Genomic DNA, 19,457 nt, shown 5'->3' with positions numbered 1-19,457 from the left:
GAATAAGCCTAAAATGTTTAAAGCAAAAATACACCGACCTTTGGCTATGTTATAAAGGAACAGGCTCTACCGTTTGAAAGTTATTAAACAACATTGCATGCTGCATTTCAAATAAAGCGCACGCCTAAAACGGCTGTAATATAGACCTAAACAACGAACGATTGAGTGAGACGTTTCAAATATGGCCAGGCCCAGGCAGGCTAGCCTTAAAAGCTTTTTTTCAGAGGCCAGACGTGACGGTCGATGGTGAATCAGGAACATCTCATTATATAGATCAGTGGTTCTAATCCGCGCACTCGTAGGCTACAGGTTTTTTTTATCTCTCATCAAAACTGAATAGCCTATGTTCATCAGTGGTTGCAGCCTATATCAAGCAGGGACACGTTTGTGTGCATTTTATTTTGTGATTTCACCGGAATGAATAGAGAGTCTCCGCAACGGCGATAGATTGAAACGCGCGTCCAAGTGAAGATTGCGCAACTCGCGCACCACGTCGTCCATGCAACTGATAGCAGCGGACACGAGCACTCAGCTTGATTTAAAAACAGATTTTAGCGCTAGATCTCTTATTTAATAGCGAACTAATTAATGATCTGCTAGTTAACTGGAGATGTTTTATTTATTTGTATTAGGTACATCCGTGCCTCAATGTTTCAAAAAGTGAATGTGTGTGAAACCATAGTAAAAAACAATTGGTGTTGATTGACGCCAATCGGACGTTCATGTTTTTTTCCGTCTATTTGAAAGTTAGGCTAATAATAACATGTTGCATTCTATACACCCTGATTATGTCATTTTTTGAGTTACATAGCCTGCCTCCAGTTTTCCTCAACTTGACTAATTAAGAGGCGATATTTGACCGGCATATCATCAAAATGTCCGTAAAATGAAACCCCTGCCGGTCACTTTGACCGGCACCATTTTTTTCTAGCGGAAACTCTGGTGCAAACACTGCCTATAAAGTCATTGCCTGATAAGGCAGTGAGGCAACTGCCTAAGTTTGTACCCCTGGTCTAGACCCAATGACTCTTGTTATCTGTGTTAGTGTTACTGGATCCAGTGGGCTCAACTCTACATTTCCACTCAAATCTTCATTTTTCTTCGAAATGTAAATTAAATCATGTTTGAACTCTAGATTTAGTTTAAAGCTAGAGATTTATGTTATACAATCTGCAGTGTTTCTTCCAAATACATGTGATGATGATTATACAGCAATAATGTGAAGCGAGATCAGCATTTTCTCAAGACTGTTGTACTTGTTCTTCAGCAGGGCCTTATAATAAGGCGTGTGTTGTGCGTTTAGGTGAGCTCATGGGTGACCTGGCTTATTCTGACTGCTGGGTCCATGGAGGAGAAGAGAGAAGTCTTCTCATACCTCGTCCATGTGGCGAAGTGCTCCTGGAACATGGGCAACTACAATGCGGTCATGGAGTTCTTGGCAGGTCTCAGGTATGGCATGATGCCTTGAAAGTGCTTGGTTAAAAAAAGAAATGGCCCTGTAAGAAAAAAATTGTCCTCTCTGTTTGAATTTCGCAATGCTTAACAAAGTGAGGAACATTCTTGAGACATTAATTTGTTTTTGACTGCACATTTGTAACATGCGAAATGATGAATCTCAAGCACCGTTCACACCACCAGTGACTTTGTCGCTGTATGTCACTAGTCTCTGTAATGTGAAGACGCTTGTGGGCGTTCCCAGTGCTGTCGCTCTAATGCTATTGGTAGACTGCACGTCTGGCCATATCTTTAGAAAATTTTATCACAAGTGATATAAAACTAAGATATCATTCTAATTTGACTAGGGATTAGACTTAAAAGAATTAACAGTAACATACATTCTGCTGTTGGAGAATGTTGTTATATAAACCACAGCATTGCTCAGTGCATTAAATCATGAACTAGATTAACGATCGATCTACAGACAAATTAAACCCACTCATACTGTCAAAAATAGCTAAAACGTCATTCGAATTTGACACAATACATTTTCTTGTCCCTAATAATCAACATAATACAGAGGAAACTGTAATATAAACTACATCAGTGCTAAACTGCTCACTGCATCATATAATTAACAACACAAACTGTCTATGTATGAATCAAACTTACTAAGAATGCCAAATGTTTTATGCTTACTATAACGACTAAAATCAATGAATAATTAAAGTTCTCCAATGGGATTTTCACTACATAAAGATGTAGGAACCTCTGAGTTTGTGGTGGAGCCAGTTTTTTCCCCACTTGTTGGAGAGACAGTGGAATGAAATGGACAATGGTTAAAATACAGATTGTATGACTTATGAAAACCAAAATATATCTCAGGTTGCACTTAAGTATCTATGGTGTCAGAACATGTATGTATTTATTTATTTATTTATTTATACAACAGGGACCATACAGTCAAACATAGTCACAATACAAAGCCTGTAACTGATGCGCAGCATATAGAGTTTGTAGCTAATGCTGATTTTCAACTCTACACTAACCACCACACTGCATCTCTAAATTAACTTTCAAATAACATTTTAAAAACAAAAATATTAAGAGGCCTTGAGCAATTAACAGTCAGGACTCCCAAAATGACGTCCCTACTGCACTGCTCACCACTTATTCTTCCCCAGGTCTCGCAAAGTTCTGAAGATGTGGCAGTTCATGGACCAGGCAGATATTGAGACCATGCGTGGTCTGAAGGACGCCATGGCCCAGCACGAATCATCATCTGAGTACAAGAAAGTGGTCAACCGTGCCCTCAACATCCCAGGATGCAAAGTGGTGCCCTTCTGTGGTGTGTTCCTTAAGGAACTTAGTGAGGCTCTGGACGGCGCAGCCAGCATTATTGGACTACGTCCCTCTTTTGATTCTCAAGATGATCCTGTTGAGGTGAGGATTAGGTGCTTTCAAAGAGTGATTATGACTAACACAGGAAATTGTATCACCACAGTCAAATTTAATTGTCTTTTACAATTACAATAATAGCCTTGAGACGATTTTGGCTAGCTGGAGGAATTACCTTTTCATCAAACATTGAATATGCCTGCTGAATTGCTTCCTGAACACATTAGAATGATTCTGCTGGGAAAAAATACATTTTTTATCACTCTGGTGACTATTGAATCACCCATGAAAGCTTTTTAAGCCCACAAATCTACTCGTACTGTCCATAATTGTGGTGATTGTCTTTTGTGTGGAATCTCTGTGGTGAAGTGCTCTTTACCTTCCACAGTTTGTCACTGACTACAACAGCCAGCAGAACTTCCTGCAGAGGGTCGGGAGCGATGGGCTCCACAGCTCAGACAAGGAGGCGACCGTCAGTAACATTCTGCAGACGATTCGCAGTTGCAACCGAAGCTTGGAGGCCGAGGAGCCTGAGGAGAAGGCACGAGAGATCACAGTTTGCCCCAAAAATTCCTTCAAAGACAAGAGCAGAAACCAGTGAGTTAATTTTGGACCCTGTTTGCAAATATATGATGTGTTTAGTCCAATCCTTATATGCTGAGGCATTCACAGTTTTTTTTTTAATACCTTTAACATGCACTCTTCAGAGGTTTGGGTTATTTCTTTACACTGGTTATCTGTGTTGTTAACCAATGAGATCTGTAATGACTAGCATTCTCGTGAATCTTAATGAGAGTTGCTTGACTGGTTGAGGAACTGCTGAATGTATGTGATTTGACTTCTGCCATTGTTGCTCATGGACAGGGCTGTACAATAACTTTTTTGCACATAGCACTGGTGCTACAGATTTGGAAAGTTTTGTTGAACAGGCCACACAATTTTAGCACAAGTATAAAACGTCTGTTACCATCTCTGAAAGTAACCACAAGTAGTGCAGTTCATCACTTATACAGGCATGTGACTGACAAAGGACAATTAATGTTGCATACAGGGCACTCAAAATACATACCTTTGACAAGAAATGTTTTCAGACAAACATTTTATTTGCCAAAAATGGCGGACTGCAGGAACATAACACCTCTTGCTTAACATCAAGTCTGTTTTTTTGTATAGCCCAATATCACTAATCACAATCCTAACGACATATATCTGTTGAGCACTTGAAAATGCAGCTTCATTTTCCTATAAATCATCAGAAATGTCTAAAGTTTTATTATAAAATATTAAATTATTATGATAAAAATGTGATTAATATGCAAAATAATATTATGATAGAAATGTTTTTTTTTTTTTTATCAGGAAATCTTATGAACCAACTGAGAGATGAAAAAAACTTCTCTGCAATGGAGAAAAACTATTTGCATATGTTTACTTCAAATTTCTTTAGAGAGAAGTATTTTTCCTATTTTTACCCAAAATAGGGTGTTGTGAGCATTAGTGAGTACACATGTAATGTCTGTTTCATTCAAACTTGTAGCTGGAGGGCACCCCTCAAGCAGAAAGTCCACAAGTGAGACTCATAGAAGTCATGAAACTTATGACATTCAAGCAAATCAATTAAATGGGCAACGGCATCCAGATATCACTGTAGCAGAATAAAACTGATGAAACATGAGGGCAATAAACATACAATATATGCAACAATGGGTTTATCTGTGTTCTTATGGCACTTGAATAGGCACTTATGTATGGATTGCTGTAAAATTATATTCACACCATAAAACATATCATTCAGTGTCTACAGTTTACTACTAATTCTCCTCCCTTGACAACCTTGAGATCATTTTTTAAAGAGAGTGAAGGAACTACTGTAAGTGCTTAGGGTTTATTCTGAAGCTTTAAATATCGTATCAAGGTATAAGGCGACTGAAATGTTTCTCTGTGGAACATGTTGTTGTCATTATAGTGTTTATGCATGTGGACCTATGTACAGAACAGCATTACAGATCCAATATTTCCTTAGAAGATAGAAAGCAGTGAGGTTTTTAGTTCTGTTAGTCTTCAACGCTGAAGCAGTTTTGTCATCTGGAGGAAGGTGCACATATCGGTTGTTAAGACTGTCTCTGGAGAATCTCATCGCCTGTGTTGTAGACTCCAGTGTTTTCATCTTTCAAAAGACTGAATCTTGAGCAATCTGGCTTTGATATACTTCTTTATTTCAATTTTTAGGTCTCTACTGTTCCAGTCTCAGGACTAACTTTATACCACACATGTATCAAAGTTGAGCATGTTGTGTTTGGGTACAGATCCACGCTAGATTGGCCCATGTGAAGCCTGTCACTTTCATTTTTCAAACTACTACCTTCTTTTTCTTTCTTCCATTCAATTCAACCCTCTATCCTTGCTGTCCACTCTCAAGGAAAGGACCTGGGTCAGAGCGTGTCCTGTAAGTTGCCAGATAGTTTCAATGGTTGCACTAACTGGATTGGTTTCTATGTGACGTTACGTAGTGTTTCAGATTAATGGGTTTGGTGTGTTTGCACTTAGAAATGCATGCATTTGCTGCCTCTGAAACCACAATGCAGAGCTGAAGTCAAGACCTAGTTCTCCAAGACTCAGTCCAATCCCCAATCACCTAAAGCTCAGACCAAAACAACAATTCTGATGTCCATACCAATACCACACTCCTAAGACCCAGACCAATGACAACCTTCCTTGTTTGGGATGAAAGACCTCATCCCAAAATCCAAGCCAAAAACTGTCAGTCGATGATCCAAACTGTCCAATTTAATTAAAAATATATAATGCTGAATATATTGCAGCATTCATTTAGAACACTGAGGCGAAGAAGCCATTAAAAGCCATTGAATTCTTGTGAATAATCTGTAATCATGCAGATACAGTACAAATCTGTGGTTGAGGTAATTGTCACCTTTAATACTCTTTGGAAATAGACTGCAGTCTTGTCTGATACCGTAAACCAAAACCCATATGCAGACCAAGACAGAGTAAATAAGACCCAAACCACAACCACCTTTCAACAGGGGCACCTTAAGATAACCAGAGGCCCCTGGGCTACAGCATTACGGTACGCCCCCCTACCATAGATAAAAAAAAAAAATTTTTTAGCTTCCTGCCAATTGTTTGTCAAAATTGATCTTGTCGATACACTGGTTAACATTGTGCATGCTGTGTAAAAATAGGGGTCAAATATAGTTGAATATGCAAATTAACTCTTTGCCAGTAGGTGGTGCTTGTGAAACTGCAGAATTATAGCAGTTACATAAACAAAGTAGAGCTGCGCTTATAAACACAACGTTATTATAGGCATTTTACGGAGGTAATATGAAAAGAAAATGCAATCAAAACTTTCCTGGCCGAAATGCAAGTTTACAGGTATGATATAAACACCATAAATTAAACAAAAAATTATTTATTCTCTAGCAGTAGATCAAAACAGTCATGTGTAGAGCTTTCCTATGTAAATGTGGGCTATTTGGTGATTGCAAACTGCTTCAAAAGTGCAAGCACGTAGAACACACAACAGCACAGCTTGTTTACTTTGAAACATGCAGTGTTCACCTAAATCATAGCCTTTTAAAGGTGATCACATTTAAGCAATTTGCGATTCCTATTTTTCAGTCCCCAGATTTAAAACATCCTGAAATTAAAATTGAGACTTTAAAGCAGCACGGATGACAGATTATATCCACACACAAGTTACCGAACCCACGGTTTCTCGCACTGTATGACGTGTCCAGTCAGGTTCCGAAAATGCAGTTGCGAGTCCTGAAAATGTATTGTCACTGCTGTAAACTCCCAGGTAAATGGAAGCCTGTGCGTTAATAATAATAAGAATAATAATAATAAAAAAAATTAAATAGCGCCTTTAAAAGTTTACAGGCAAACATAACAACAGAGAAAATACACACTTTAAATACAAAAATAAACAAATAAAATGAATAATCAAGTAAATGCAATCCTAAAATCCTAAAATGATTTAAGTCACTAATGTATTTGCTTCCCTGATGTCGGCTGGGAGAGAATTCCAAAGCTTAGGAGAATAAGAACGAAGCCGTGTCTTGGGAACAACCAAGAGACCACTCTGAAAATGTGTTAATGTTCCCCTGCCTTTAAGATCAAGACCAGATCTGCCACAGTGCACAAATTAAAGCAATTTAACTAAATTAATAGCAATGTATTGTACTATATTACTGCCCCTCAATTTGTGTGTCATAGGTAGACAGTGCTCTTCAATATTGTATGCTCTTGTTAACTCCATTTACAAGACTAATATGGCATGACCTCTTCCAAGAAAGTGAGAAGTTTTCCAGACATAGTTCTGTTTATTCAATCACTTGATCCTTTGTGTCTGCTTCACCTGCTTCATGTCATTTTTTTTTAGGTTTCTAGTAGGGGACCTCTCAGACTCTGAAGGGGACCCACTTGAGCTGCCTAAGGACATAGATGTCCAGATCATAGAAGAGGTGCATGGACCCTTTAGCCACGGTACAGAGCTCATCCCTTGGTACGTGCTCTCACTTCAGCCAGATATTCACCAGTTCCTGCTCCAGGGAGCAACCGTCATCCACTATGATCCTGAGACCCATCTCACCGCCCGCTGCCTCCTTCGTCTACAGCCTGATAACTGCTTCCTCACCTGGTCCAAGCCCCTCAGTAGCTACGGCCCAGGTGGAAGAGCCAGAGGCTTCATGGGACATCCACCATCCCCAGACCACTTACTCCAGAGCCAACCTGTGCACTGCGGACTGTCCGACGGACTCCTGGACCTTAACGTGGTGAAGGCTGTGTTTATGGGTCACCCTGGAGTGGATGTTAACTATGTGTGCCTGCAGCACAAACTATGTAATATGAACCCTGGTGAAAATGGTGTCACGCTGCTATATGGACTTCACACCACAGACAACAGGCTCCTGCACTTTGTGGCCCCCAAGCACACGGCATGCATGCTGCACAAGGGCCTCCAGGAGCTGCTCAGTGCCATCAGGAAGATCAGGAAATTTCCTGACCAGAGACTGCAATGGCTGCGAAAGCAGTATGTTAGTTTGTACCAGGTACATTTACATCTATTCATTTAGAAGATGCAATTAATCCAAGTGAGAACACAATACAAATAGACCAATCATTCCAAGTTTGTGTTTAGTATTGAAATAGTGCAACACCATGGAAGATTTTTTTTTTTAATGTAAGGATTTTGCTAATGTTTTAAAAATGTTTGAATGTGATTTAAAACATTACAGCTAGCAGAATGAATGTTTCATATTATGCTCATTTATCCCTTAAACACAGTTAATATTGTAACGATTATTACAAGCCTTCTATAAAAAAGCCTTCTGGTCTTACACTAGCTAGCCACCAAGCTGGTTTCCACTGGTCATGCTGGTCTGGTTTGACAGTTTTAGAAGGGTTTAGGGCACTTGTCAGCTGATCAGGCTGGCAGATCTACTGGCTGACCAGCTAAACCAGTTGAGCACCAGTTTGGCCAGGCTGATAGACCAGCCGAACCAGCTTAAACTACCGTAGGCTGCTTTTAGGTAAAGATTTTTGCACATATGTTGTGTTGAATTACTCTATATTGAAGTTCTCACAACACCAAACACATTCCACTTTTTACGATAATTGGCCTGCACTGTTTCCTTTTAACATAACTGCTAACGTTAGGTCAGCTAAGGCACAGCTTTCTTTTTTGAAAGCTGAATTCCATTCATTATTATGCATTTTTAATATCAATGGCTTTTATGTTGCTGTAAAACTCTTTTTCTAGGAGGACGGTAGATTTGAGGGGCCCACACTGGCCCATGCTATCGAACTGTTCGGTGGGAGACGCTGGAATATGGGCGCTAGCGGCCCTGGATCCGCCAGCAAAAGTGCAGAGAAGAACTCAGTCCAGAAAAACAGTCCGCTGGGCATCAACTCCAATGTCAAAAAGAAGAAGAAAGCCTTAGTCAGGGTAAGAAGAGAAAGACTGGCAATGTCAAGCTATGTCAAACCTGGATTGGATATGTCACTTGAGTAATGCACTGTCCTATTCACAGGGGGACAGTGGCGATGGAACAGATGATGAGATGATCTCACGCAAGACCAGGAGCTGTAAGGAGACTTTAGGGAGGAGAGAGTCAGACCCTTTGGAAAGTGTCGAGCAGGAAGAGGCTGGTGAGAGTTACAAAAGATTTTGTTGACTTCTAATTAAACTCTGGTAAAACATAATTGTAGAAAAATGTTGAAGATGATATTTCACCAATACTTTTTTATTTATACACTGAAGATACTTGAGTATATAAATAATTGGTTTTGTTATGTGAATGTCTTAAGAGTTCAGGGACATTGTAGCATGTTTTAATGTTTCCATAGAGGACTGCAGTACCTTTGGCCACCCTGGACCCTTTTCCTTATCCAACAGCAAAGGCCAGTCTCCTGGATCCTCCTTGTCCTCTTCCTCATCTTCCTCTGGCTCCTTTAGCACAAACATCTCCACCCCTACACGCCCCCATTCCTCCCCCATTCTTCCCAGCAACTCCAAAAGTCAGCCAGGGTAAGCCCACTCCCTCTGCAGAAATACAAATTCAGTGCAGTCTCAGAAAGGACATGGGCTTCACAAGATCATGTTCTTTTTAAGATGCTTTCAGATGCATCTATACAAGATCTCATTTGTCATACGCGTGCATGTTTAAGCTTACGTTAAAGTGATGCAGTCTTTCAGAGATGTTTCAGCGACATGTGTGCACCTGTAAATGGTGAAGAATATATTGGATTATTTGTCTTGAAGCTTGTTGTAAAGGCTGTTTTCCTGCAGAACTGACTGTGTTTTGTGGTCTCAGGGCCTGGAGCAGTCGGAGCTGGCATGGTCGAGGGAAAGGTTGCTTCAGGGGCTTTCAGGAACTCATGATCTCTGACAGCATCATGAGCTTCGTTGAATTTGTGGAGCTCTTCAAGTCTTTTAGGTAGAACACACTTTTCCCTCTAACCAAATACACAGCTTGTGTTTTGAATCTGGGTGATTGTTAAAAGTTTCCCGTTTGTCCAGCATTCGCAGTCGCAAGGATCTGAAGGATCTGTTCGACACCTACGCAGTGCAATGTAGTCGCTCGGGTCCTGACTCTGTTCCTCTCTACACCACATTGAGGATTGACGACAAACTTACGGGACTGCAACCAGATCTTGGTGGGCATGTGTGAATAATAGTCATTTTTAAACCAATGTAACGATGAGGTAGGATGTTTTTACAAAGCTGATCTCTTCACAGATCTCCTAACTCGTAATGGCTCTGACCTGGGCCTTTTTATCCGCACGCGGCAGCAAATGTCTGACAACCAGAAGCAGATTTCAGATGCCATTGCAGCTGCTAGCATCGTGACCAATGGGACTGGAGTGGAGAATTCATCGCTCGGTGTGCTGGGACTGGCCATCTCTCAGCTCAATGACTTCTTGGTCAACTGTCAGGGAGAACATCTGAGCTATGATGAGATCCTTAGCATCATACAGGTGAGTAGAAGAACTCCCTGAAAGTCGATCTCAGCCAGAGTTTTATAAACTTTTCTGATCAGACCTATAATTGTTACTTTAAAATTGAAAAAGGTCATTCCTGTTATAAAGCACATGAATATGCTTGTGTAAGTAATGTACAGACTTTAAGAAATACATTTTGAGTAAATTTTGCACATAAACTTTAAAGTGGAACCTAACAGGATTGAAATAAAGATCTAAAGTTCACTCTTTTTTATATATATTGTCTTACTCATTTATGTAATTGTATATAACAGCATTGAATGTTTTAAATTATGCAAACCAGCTAATGCCATAAAACATCACCTGATTCATCAAAGCCACTGCTAATACTTACTTGTTTGTCATTTCCTAGATGTCATTAAAGACATTCCTTTTGTTATTTAAAAAATATTTTAAAGACCGTTATAGGAAAAACATTAAATTATTTTTCTGTCTTTTCAAACTATGTGCAGCAAACTTGGCACTGTCAATTTATCTGTCTTGTGTGGCTAACCTTCACACTTTAGAATTGTTTAAGCTGTTTTAAACCTTGAAAAGACATTTTCAAGCCAACATTCAAACTTTGTATTGACCGATTTTTCTTATTTATGTGAAAACTTATTGTCAGAAAAGAAAATTGCTTCGAACTTTTGTCAGAGCGCTGTCAAGGGTCTGGCACAAAGTTCTCAGCGGTGGGTTACCGTTAAACAACATGGACAATTGATTCTTCCTTTATTAAGAATAAGAGTAGTTGACTGACGGTTCGATATTAGCATCTCACCAACTCATAAATCACCATAAGACATCTAATGATATGCATGCCAATCTAATAACATTTCATTTGTTTTTTTTGTTTCTTTAGAAATTTGAGCCTTCTTCAAACATGCGTCAGATGGGATGGATGTCGTTTGAAGGATTTGCCAGGTTTGGTTTTATTAAACATATTTGACAAAATAATGTGGACCAGAAGTTTCGGAAACACAATACTTTGGCAGATTTGGATAATATGCTAGATTCATATAATCTCTGCTACATGACTGAAAATGAATCTGCCTCTCGAAGGTTTCTAATGGACAAGGACAACTTTGCCTCTAAAAACGAGGAGTCTCAAGTGAACCTGGATGAGCTCCAGTATCCGCTCTCGTACTATTACATCGAGTCCTCTCATAACACATACCTCACGGGCCATCAGCTGAAGGGAGAATCTTCAGTGGAGCTTTACAGCCAGGTACATCTTCAGCCGGACTTCTCTGTTTATCCTGAACCTGATCCAAGGCGAAAAATGATTCACAATGCACTCCATAAATATATTTGACGACCGCGCTGCTTCACATGCCGTACTGTAGATGTCACCTGCTTGTGAATGTAGCTAAAACCACAGCATGTCAATGCATGAGTTTGAGTTTGATTTATGGCTTCTGTCACAGGTTTTGCTGCAGGGCTGTCGTAGCGTTGAGTTGGACTGCTGGGACGGGGACGACGGCATGCCTGTTATTTACCATGGACATACTCTCACTACTAAGATTCCTTTCAAGGTCTGTTTAGAAATCAATGCTTGAAGATACATGTTGATTTTATGTATGTTTTCTGCTGACTGAAGTGCTCTTTTGTCTGTAGGATGTTGTCGAGGCCGTCAATCGTGCAGCGTTTGTGTACTCAGAGATGCCTGTGATTCTGTCCATTGAAAACCACTGCTCTTTACCACAGCAACGCAAAATGGCTGAGATTTTTAAGGTACCTGTCTGCATTTTTACACTATATATGTTCTCAAGCTGCTCATTTGATTAGTCTGTGTCCTGTGGAAGGAGAACATTGTTTGTATGTTTTTCTCTTTAGACTGTTTTTGGAGAGAAGCTGGTGACCAAGTTCCTGTTTGAGAGTGATTTTGCGGATGAGCCTTTGCTTCCATCTCCTCTGCAGCTCCGAGGGAAGATCCTCCTCAAAAATAAGAAGCTGAAAGCTCACCAGGCTCCAGTGGACATTCTTAAACAAAAGGTAGATGAGAGAGTGCAACACAGAACTGATCTCAAGACACTATTTAGACTTATTGACAATTATCCTTCTACAAAATCTCATCTGAATGAATCACAGCAGCCAGACAATCAAATTGGAACTGCCCGGTTTGGCTAGCTCTTGCCATTTTTTGTGCATTAGTGATGCACAGAATTGAACTGAGGCGGTTACAGCGATCCATCACGCCACATTAAAGAGCATCAAAATGACATTTAATTGTTTGTATTTCATGATAAAATGGAGAGAATTTGAAAGCTGAGACTTTGTTTCAAATCAAAAGTAACAAAGCCCAAAGCTTATTGCAATTATTGGATGGCGGGCATGCTACGAATAATGTTTAGTGAAGCTTTGCTTACGCATTAACAGAAAACAGCATAGACTAAAAGGTTGATCTTGAGATTTAAGTATCAATAACGATTCATCAAAATGAAGATAGACTAAAATCTATATCAAGAGTTTGGCCCTCCAAAATCATTTCGTCCAAAACCAAAAATCCTTTTTTTCCCCTTTTGTAATATTTTTGGTTCTTGAAATTTCAGTCAATTAGTATCACTAACATGAATCAAATGTCATATGAGACTAGCTTAAGATAAATGTCTTGCTTTAATATTGCTTTATGTTAAGGTATTATAGACAAATCTGCAGAAATCTGCACAGCTTTAATGTAGTCTCGACTAACTGTTAAACATTTTTAGTCCTTAAAGCATCCAAATCAATATTGGAAAAGTTTCTGAACTTTTTGTTCCTCCGTTTCAAAAGGCACATCAACTGGCTCACATGCAGGCCCAGGCCAACAACGGCACAGTCAGCGGAACGTCCCTGGGAAACAATGATGAAGAAGAGGAGGAGGAAGACGAGTATGACTACGATTATGAGTCACTGTCTGATGGTAATCATACTTTGCATAACTCAAGCCAACATGTCCTTTATTTCAACTCGAATCGACAGCAATTATCTGAATATTGAGTGGAATTTTCTGTTCTGTTCACTAACCCCTCACAAACTTTTACTGTTCTCACGATGGCACCTTCACTCTGTAGAATGCTGACCCCCCCCCCCCCCCCCCCCCCCACCACCACCACCTTCTTTCTTTCATTTTCTTCACTCTTTTTTTTCTCTCCTTTTTATTAGCCGATGTCCTCAATGCTTCCACAGCCTCCTATAGCCAGGAAGGTAAATGTACTGTGTGTGAGCATATGTGGGCGGTTGACAAATGGACATGGTTTTAAATACTGTTTAAAACTTTAGGATAAAAGTATATGCATTTGTATTAGGAAAGGTGTAAGTTATAGTTAAGTTTGTAAGGTATTTCAATTCTAGTCATTTGTTAAAATTGGAAGACCCCCAAATTATGTACCAATTCATTGGTCACCACTTGCTAAAAAATGGTCAAAAAGAAAAAATGTGGACAACTTACATTTTTTTCTGTCCTGCCAAAATAGTGAAACATTTTGGCTTTTTTCATTGAAGACAGTAAAATGTCATGTCAACTGCCCATGTAAATGTGTGCCGTGATGCCCTTACTGCTTTAAGCTGCCAGTGTGTTGACTCTGATGTGATTGCTTGCACTCAGAGGAAATCAAAGAAGAGTAATGGTGCTTATGTCTGAGATCCTTCAGGTGTGTGCTGTCTGCTCTGCCATGAATAAATCAGCATTTTTTGAGTATAAAGATGGGTGGTACAATGTATAAACAAAATAACCCAAACCCGCTTCCACGATCGCTTCTTCCACGTCCTTGGTGTTTTGAAAATGGCTCGACCTTGCTTGCGGCACTGGCTCATCGGTGGAGGAAAAACAAAGCCATCTGGTTTCTCATGCCCTGCGCTGCTCTCTGTTTAAAGAGACTTTGTTCTTTCCCAAATAGCCTTCCCCAGAGACCCAGCTATGAGTTTGTGCAGTCAGGGGAAGTCTGGGCATTTACTCGACCTGCTTTCTTACTCCGGGTGCACCATGATTTTAAGTTAAATTTCAAAAATTGTATGCGATTGTTTCGTCATAAGGTAAAAAGCAAATCTTAGATTGTTTGTGTGACAACCGATAAACAGTTAATTGCCTTTGTGATGAATCTTGCTGTCTAACGAGGATCTGACAGTGTCTGTGGGTTGCACGTCTGCAGCAGGGCTCGAGACTAACGGCCAGGACGATAGAAAATGTGTTTAGGACGAACAGAAATATTCTCCAGGACGCCTACAGGACGAAAGATATTTTTGTATGTGTGTTCATTTATTTCTAGCCTATGGGCTAACTTACTTAGAAAATGTCAAAATTAACCGACCAAGTGCTGACTACAACGGAGCGCGTCTTCTCATAGGCTACTATTTAGCCTAACGTTACTATCACCGGCTACTCACCCAGAGACTTGTTCCGCGGTACATCTATCAAATGGCTTAATGACATCGTAAATATGTTGCGCTGGTTAAACGACAGATATTCAACGAATAAAAACTATACAAAAATGTTAGATAGTGACGATTTGGGAAGCGATCCAGTCATAACTGATGTCCTGCGTGTAGATGCGCACATTTGTACGGTAACGTGCTGATCTACCCAGCGGGACACGGGTTGACATGCGCTGCATGTTTCATAAAACGTTAAAATATGTAAACGTCTGGGAGAATGAGTAGAGCAGAGATATCTATATCTGAATAAGAGTGACGACGCAAAAAATGGCTCTATTCGGTTTTCTGTGCGCACACACCCGACCGAAGCGTGCAGCCATGCACATAGACGCCTATACAGCGCGCGAGGACTGATTGAGCTCTCTTTCGTGTCTGAGTGGACAAAAACAAACAACATTATGTCTAAATGTCCGTTTTGGAGAGTATTCATGTAAACTATGTTGGTTATGTCTTAAACAGTTGTGAGAGAATCGGATGTGCATCAGTGCAATTGTATCCGCATGTCATTAGACATGTTTCGACGTCTTAAAGTGACCATGCGTAATAAACCTAATGCGGTCCGTGTCCTTAATATTGATCAAACAACAAAAGAAAAAGAGAAAAGCATTCACTGCTCGTTAATAGCTTTAATGTTATATTTAATATAATTAGTTCATACAAATAACTGTCTGCTGCTTGAAAGAATAAAGAATTATGTATGCAAGTAGTTATAAAGAATGCATATATCATTAATTGAAAAGAAGACTGTTCTATTTTAGGAAAAGTGGTTTTATTTAATTTTAAGATATTTTAAGCAGTTAAATCTGTATCTGTATTGCATGTTCAAACTTTAAAATCATTCATATTAACAGGTTAATAGATGTTTTCTCCGGCACGAAGATCTCAGTACAAAGACTGAGATGAAAACAGAATTTCCCCCAAATTCTGTGTTCTAGGGAAGTCATATTACACTTTTTAAAGCCCTTTCTCTTATTAACACGTTTCCAGATGATCAGCTATGACACATTACCACTTTGAGATATTTAGTCACCAGTATTTATTTGTTATTGTTTAATCCAACCAACTCAACCAACTCAAAAACGTTTTGAGCTGTATGTATTTTTCTCTTAATTTTCGTAGCCCATATGTAAAAAAAAAAAAAAATGTATTCTGCATGAATACAAAAAAACTACCAACAACTATAACTATAGATCATAATAACAAAGTACAGAAACAACAGTTTTATTTTGGGACGGTTGACATTCACTTTAGGACGGTTCAAATTGGTTTTCAGGACGGTTCCAGGACGGAGGTGAAAAAAGTTAGTCTGGAGCCCTGGTCTGCAGCATTTTTAATTTTTCAGTTTTGTCAATCATGACCCAAATCTGAGTCACCATAAAATCGAAATTACCAAATCTTCTTTTTGTTATGGAATACAGCAGTGTGTGTTGTAAAAATGATTTATCCATCCAGATCATTATTATTTTGTTAAATTCATGTGGCCTCATGAATACCCTTATTCTCTACTCTGATTACGTGTTTACTGGCACGAGTGCGGGACAACCTTTCACTCAAATCATAATTAGCAAGCAACAATGATCCAAATCAATTCCCAATGGACAATTAAGTCCCGCCCTACATTTTTTTTTCTTGTTCGAGAAGCCGTTTCACTTGCAATTTCCATTTCATGCTGATTTAAAAGGGATAGTTCACCCAAAAATGTTAATTCTGTCAAATTGTTCCAAACCTACACAACTTTGTGTCATGTTTATTTTTTTGTCCATTCAATGTAAATAGTCGCCAAAACTGCTGGCTTACCAACATTCTTCAAAAAATATCTTCTGTTGTGATCAGCAGAAGAAATAATGTCATACAGGGTTGAAAGTAAATTACAGAATTTGCATTTTTGGGTGAATTATCCCTTTAAGAAGTAATGGTGTCACAGTCTTTTTTTGGCTTCTACTTTCAAATATGACTGCTTTACCTTTATGTGCTTTGCAAAGTCTTTACTTTGTATTCAGACAACATTTTTCTCATTTCTTTCTTTTTAAATTTTTTTTTTTAAATCGCTTGTTTTGGTTGAAACAAGAGAATTATCTTTGGGTTTATGTAGAGATGTTTCTTAATCTTATTCTTTTCTGCAGACAATATTCTTGACGACAAACCCGAAGGCAAGTCATCCACTGAGAAACTTCAGTATGAGTCCAATGATGAGATGCCGAAGCGTTTTAAGAAAGCGGGAAGCAAAGGAAAGGTCAGTACATAACAGTATCGATGAAGCTTTGAGTTCATTTGAACCTGAATACTGACATGATCTCTGATGGTTGTACTTGTGTGCACTTGCAGATGTTTGACATGGAACTAGGAGAGGAGTTCTACCTGCCCCAGAATGAGAAGGAGAGCAGACAGATCGCTCAAGAGCTCTCTGATCTGGTCATCTACTGTCAGGCTATCAAATTCCCAGGTTTTCATCTCATCTAATTATTACACAACCACATAAAGGAAAGTTTGTAGTTCTGTCAGCATCTGGGAAACATAAGATTAGTGATGCACCAAAAATGATTTTTCAAAACTGAAATCATCGAGCAAATTTGTGACGTTTAATTATTGCTTCTCTGGTAGCATATTTGTACTGTCAGTGTCTATTTTATGTGCACAACATGAAATAAGCTACAACAAGTAAACATGTCAGTGTGTGACGCTAGGGCTCGCGCTAACTTCCTTAAATGTATCATGTCTAATATATTTGCTCAATCAGTGTTTTCAACTGTGAAAGACGTCAGTAAAACAGCTAGTAAACAATGTCACGTAATGTTACATTAACCTTAGGAAAGCCATTCAGTGTCCATAGCTTGAAAAATAACTCTAGAGAGGAGCATTTTGATAAATACATGCACTATTACACATTCATTCCATTTTTTTCTCAACCTGTTGTAGGGCTACACGATTAATCGAATTTTAATCACAATCACGATTTTGGCTTCCCACGATCAAATTCGCGCGATCGCGCGATATTTAAAATGCGTCATTCCGTTCACAGAATGATGCGTATCAAAGTTTTTTTTTTTTGCAAAGCCAATTTAGCGCTCCGTAGCGATCACTGTCTGATCCATAGGGTCTGATCACGTGCCTCCATGAGCGACAGTGCACGAGAGAGACAGAGTGTCCAAGAGCGCGCTCGACAGCGCGAGAGATACCGAGTGTGTCTGTGCGCGCGAGAGACGAGTGTGCGCATTTGTAAATTGGTACATAGTATACTACAAAGTAATATATAATTACTATATAAGAGGCATGGAAGTTCGATTAATGGACTCCAATAATCAGTAGCCTACTACAAACGTCTTGTTTTGATAAATAGAAATAATTCGAGCACATAAACTTTCATATGGAGGATTAAATAAGATTCAATTTATGCAGTAAGATTTCACTACTAATCACTGACACTTTACCACAACCAGGTTTTACGTTTCTTAAGCGTCATAACAATGACTCTGAATTTCATCCATTAATCGAACTTCCATAGTGCATAGTTCTGCCTTGAAATGTTCTCATTTGGTTACATTCTGTTATTTGATTGTATATTTTGAGTTTTATTCACATCCATTATGCAGGTACAATGCAAGTTTATATTTTGCTTCCTAAAATATATTTACACTATGTAAAATTTAAAACAGTGCCCTGTTGAAGTTTTGATACATTTTCTTTGTTTTCTTTATTCTTTAAGGAGATGCACTGAATTTTGGTGAATAAGAGGACCTGATTTATTTTGATGCACATATTTGTATATTAGCAGGAATGTAGAACAATATGGATGTGAAAGCAGTTATAATTAGCCTATGTGATAATAAAATTTGTTTTGGTTAAAATCAACAAATAATCGTGATAATTAATCGTGATATCAATATTGATCAAAATAATCGTGATTATAATTTTGGCCATAATCGTGCAGCCCTAACCTGTTGTCATCCTTTATTAACTTAACCTTCAGTATTTAATGTATGTTTTATTACAGCCACAACGAATTGGTTTCACAATGAGCATAATTGCATCATTAAAAAGTTTATATTTGTTGCAATTTAAAGTTTATATAAACAGCTCAGTTTCTGTACAAAAAAGAAATAATAATTTCAATGGATCACTACATAATATTTTTGTGCAGTTCCCTTCTAATCTGTTTGTACATGCCGTCCACAACTAACTGACACAGACCCAACGTGTTCACTTGCGGAAATAGATGCAACCTCCTAATGGATGACGAGACTGTTTTGGGGAAGCTACTTTACAAATCTTGCCTCCCAAGCTTCATTCTGAGTAGATTCAAATTTATTCTCCAGTTTAAGATAAAATAAGTAACACTTCATCTCTTGCATATTTGTGCTACACGGCTCATGTAAACTGCAGTTGAATGTGTGAAAAAGGGCGGGTAAATTAGATTCAGGTGTTTGGCTTTGCTGGTAGCTGTAATAGTCCCAGAGGCGAGTCTTGAACAAACAAACAGTATCAAGCTCTTGAGTTTTGGAGGAGCGTATACCCTGCAGCCATGACCTTACATATGTGTTTGTTTGTGTTTGTGTGCGTGGGAACTAGGCCTCTCCACCCTCTCCCCATCAGGCTCTGGAAGAGGGAAAGACAGAAAATGCCGGAAATCCATTTTTGGCAGCGCTCCTGCTCGCGGAAGCCCCGGGGAGCCTGTGACGTTGGTCCGAGCTCCAGGGAAAGGTACG

General features: G+C 39.1%; 1 protein-coding gene across 8 annotated transcripts in view; it reads left to right on the top strand.

Moving 5' to 3' along the window:
* Positions 1-19,457, top strand: part of plce1 (phospholipase C, epsilon 1) — an 89,463-nt gene that overhangs the window by 55,795 nt on the left and 14,211 nt on the right. For 4 of the 8 annotated variants that reach the window (XM_056245961.1, XM_056245960.1, XM_056245966.1 and 1 more), the window contains 21 exons: positions 1,304-1,449; positions 2,622-2,880; positions 3,224-3,432; positions 5,255-5,281; positions 7,241-7,910; positions 8,621-8,806; positions 8,892-9,009; positions 9,208-9,388; positions 9,675-9,797; positions 9,881-10,017; positions 10,100-10,338; positions 11,204-11,265; positions 11,404-11,569; positions 11,769-11,876; positions 11,959-12,075; positions 12,178-12,336; positions 13,114-13,243; positions 13,486-13,527; positions 16,878-16,987; positions 17,080-17,197; positions 19,321-19,452. In XM_056245961.1, coding sequence (XP_056101936.1) covers positions 1,304-1,449; positions 2,622-2,880; positions 3,224-3,432; positions 5,255-5,281; positions 7,241-7,910; positions 8,621-8,806; positions 8,892-9,009; positions 9,208-9,388; positions 9,675-9,797; positions 9,881-10,017; positions 10,100-10,338; positions 11,204-11,265; positions 11,404-11,569; positions 11,769-11,876; positions 11,959-12,075; positions 12,178-12,336; positions 13,114-13,243; positions 13,486-13,527; positions 16,878-16,987; positions 17,080-17,197; positions 19,321-19,452 — 3,439 coding nt within the window. The remainder of the gene's footprint in view (positions 1-1,303; positions 1,450-2,621; positions 2,881-3,223; positions 3,433-5,254; positions 5,282-7,240; positions 7,911-8,620; positions 8,807-8,891; positions 9,010-9,207; positions 9,389-9,674; positions 9,798-9,880; positions 10,018-10,099; positions 10,339-11,203; positions 11,266-11,403; positions 11,570-11,768; positions 11,877-11,958; positions 12,076-12,177; positions 12,337-13,113; positions 13,244-13,485; positions 13,528-16,877; positions 16,988-17,079; positions 17,198-19,320; positions 19,453-19,457) is intronic. The other 4 variants (XM_056245963.1, XM_056245965.1, XM_056245962.1 and 1 more) reach the window with 3 other exon arrangements.

Source organism: Rhinichthys klamathensis, unplaced genomic scaffold (assembly GCF_029890125.1).
Source record: "Rhinichthys klamathensis goyatoka isolate OS25496 unplaced genomic scaffold, OSU_Roscu_1.1 h1tg000035l_1, whole genome shotgun sequence".
Taxonomy (NCBI): domain Eukaryota; kingdom Metazoa; phylum Chordata; class Actinopteri; order Cypriniformes; family Leuciscidae; genus Rhinichthys; species Rhinichthys klamathensis.
Note: the sequence above shows the minus strand (reverse complement) of the source record. Positions and strands in the feature narration are given on the sequence as shown.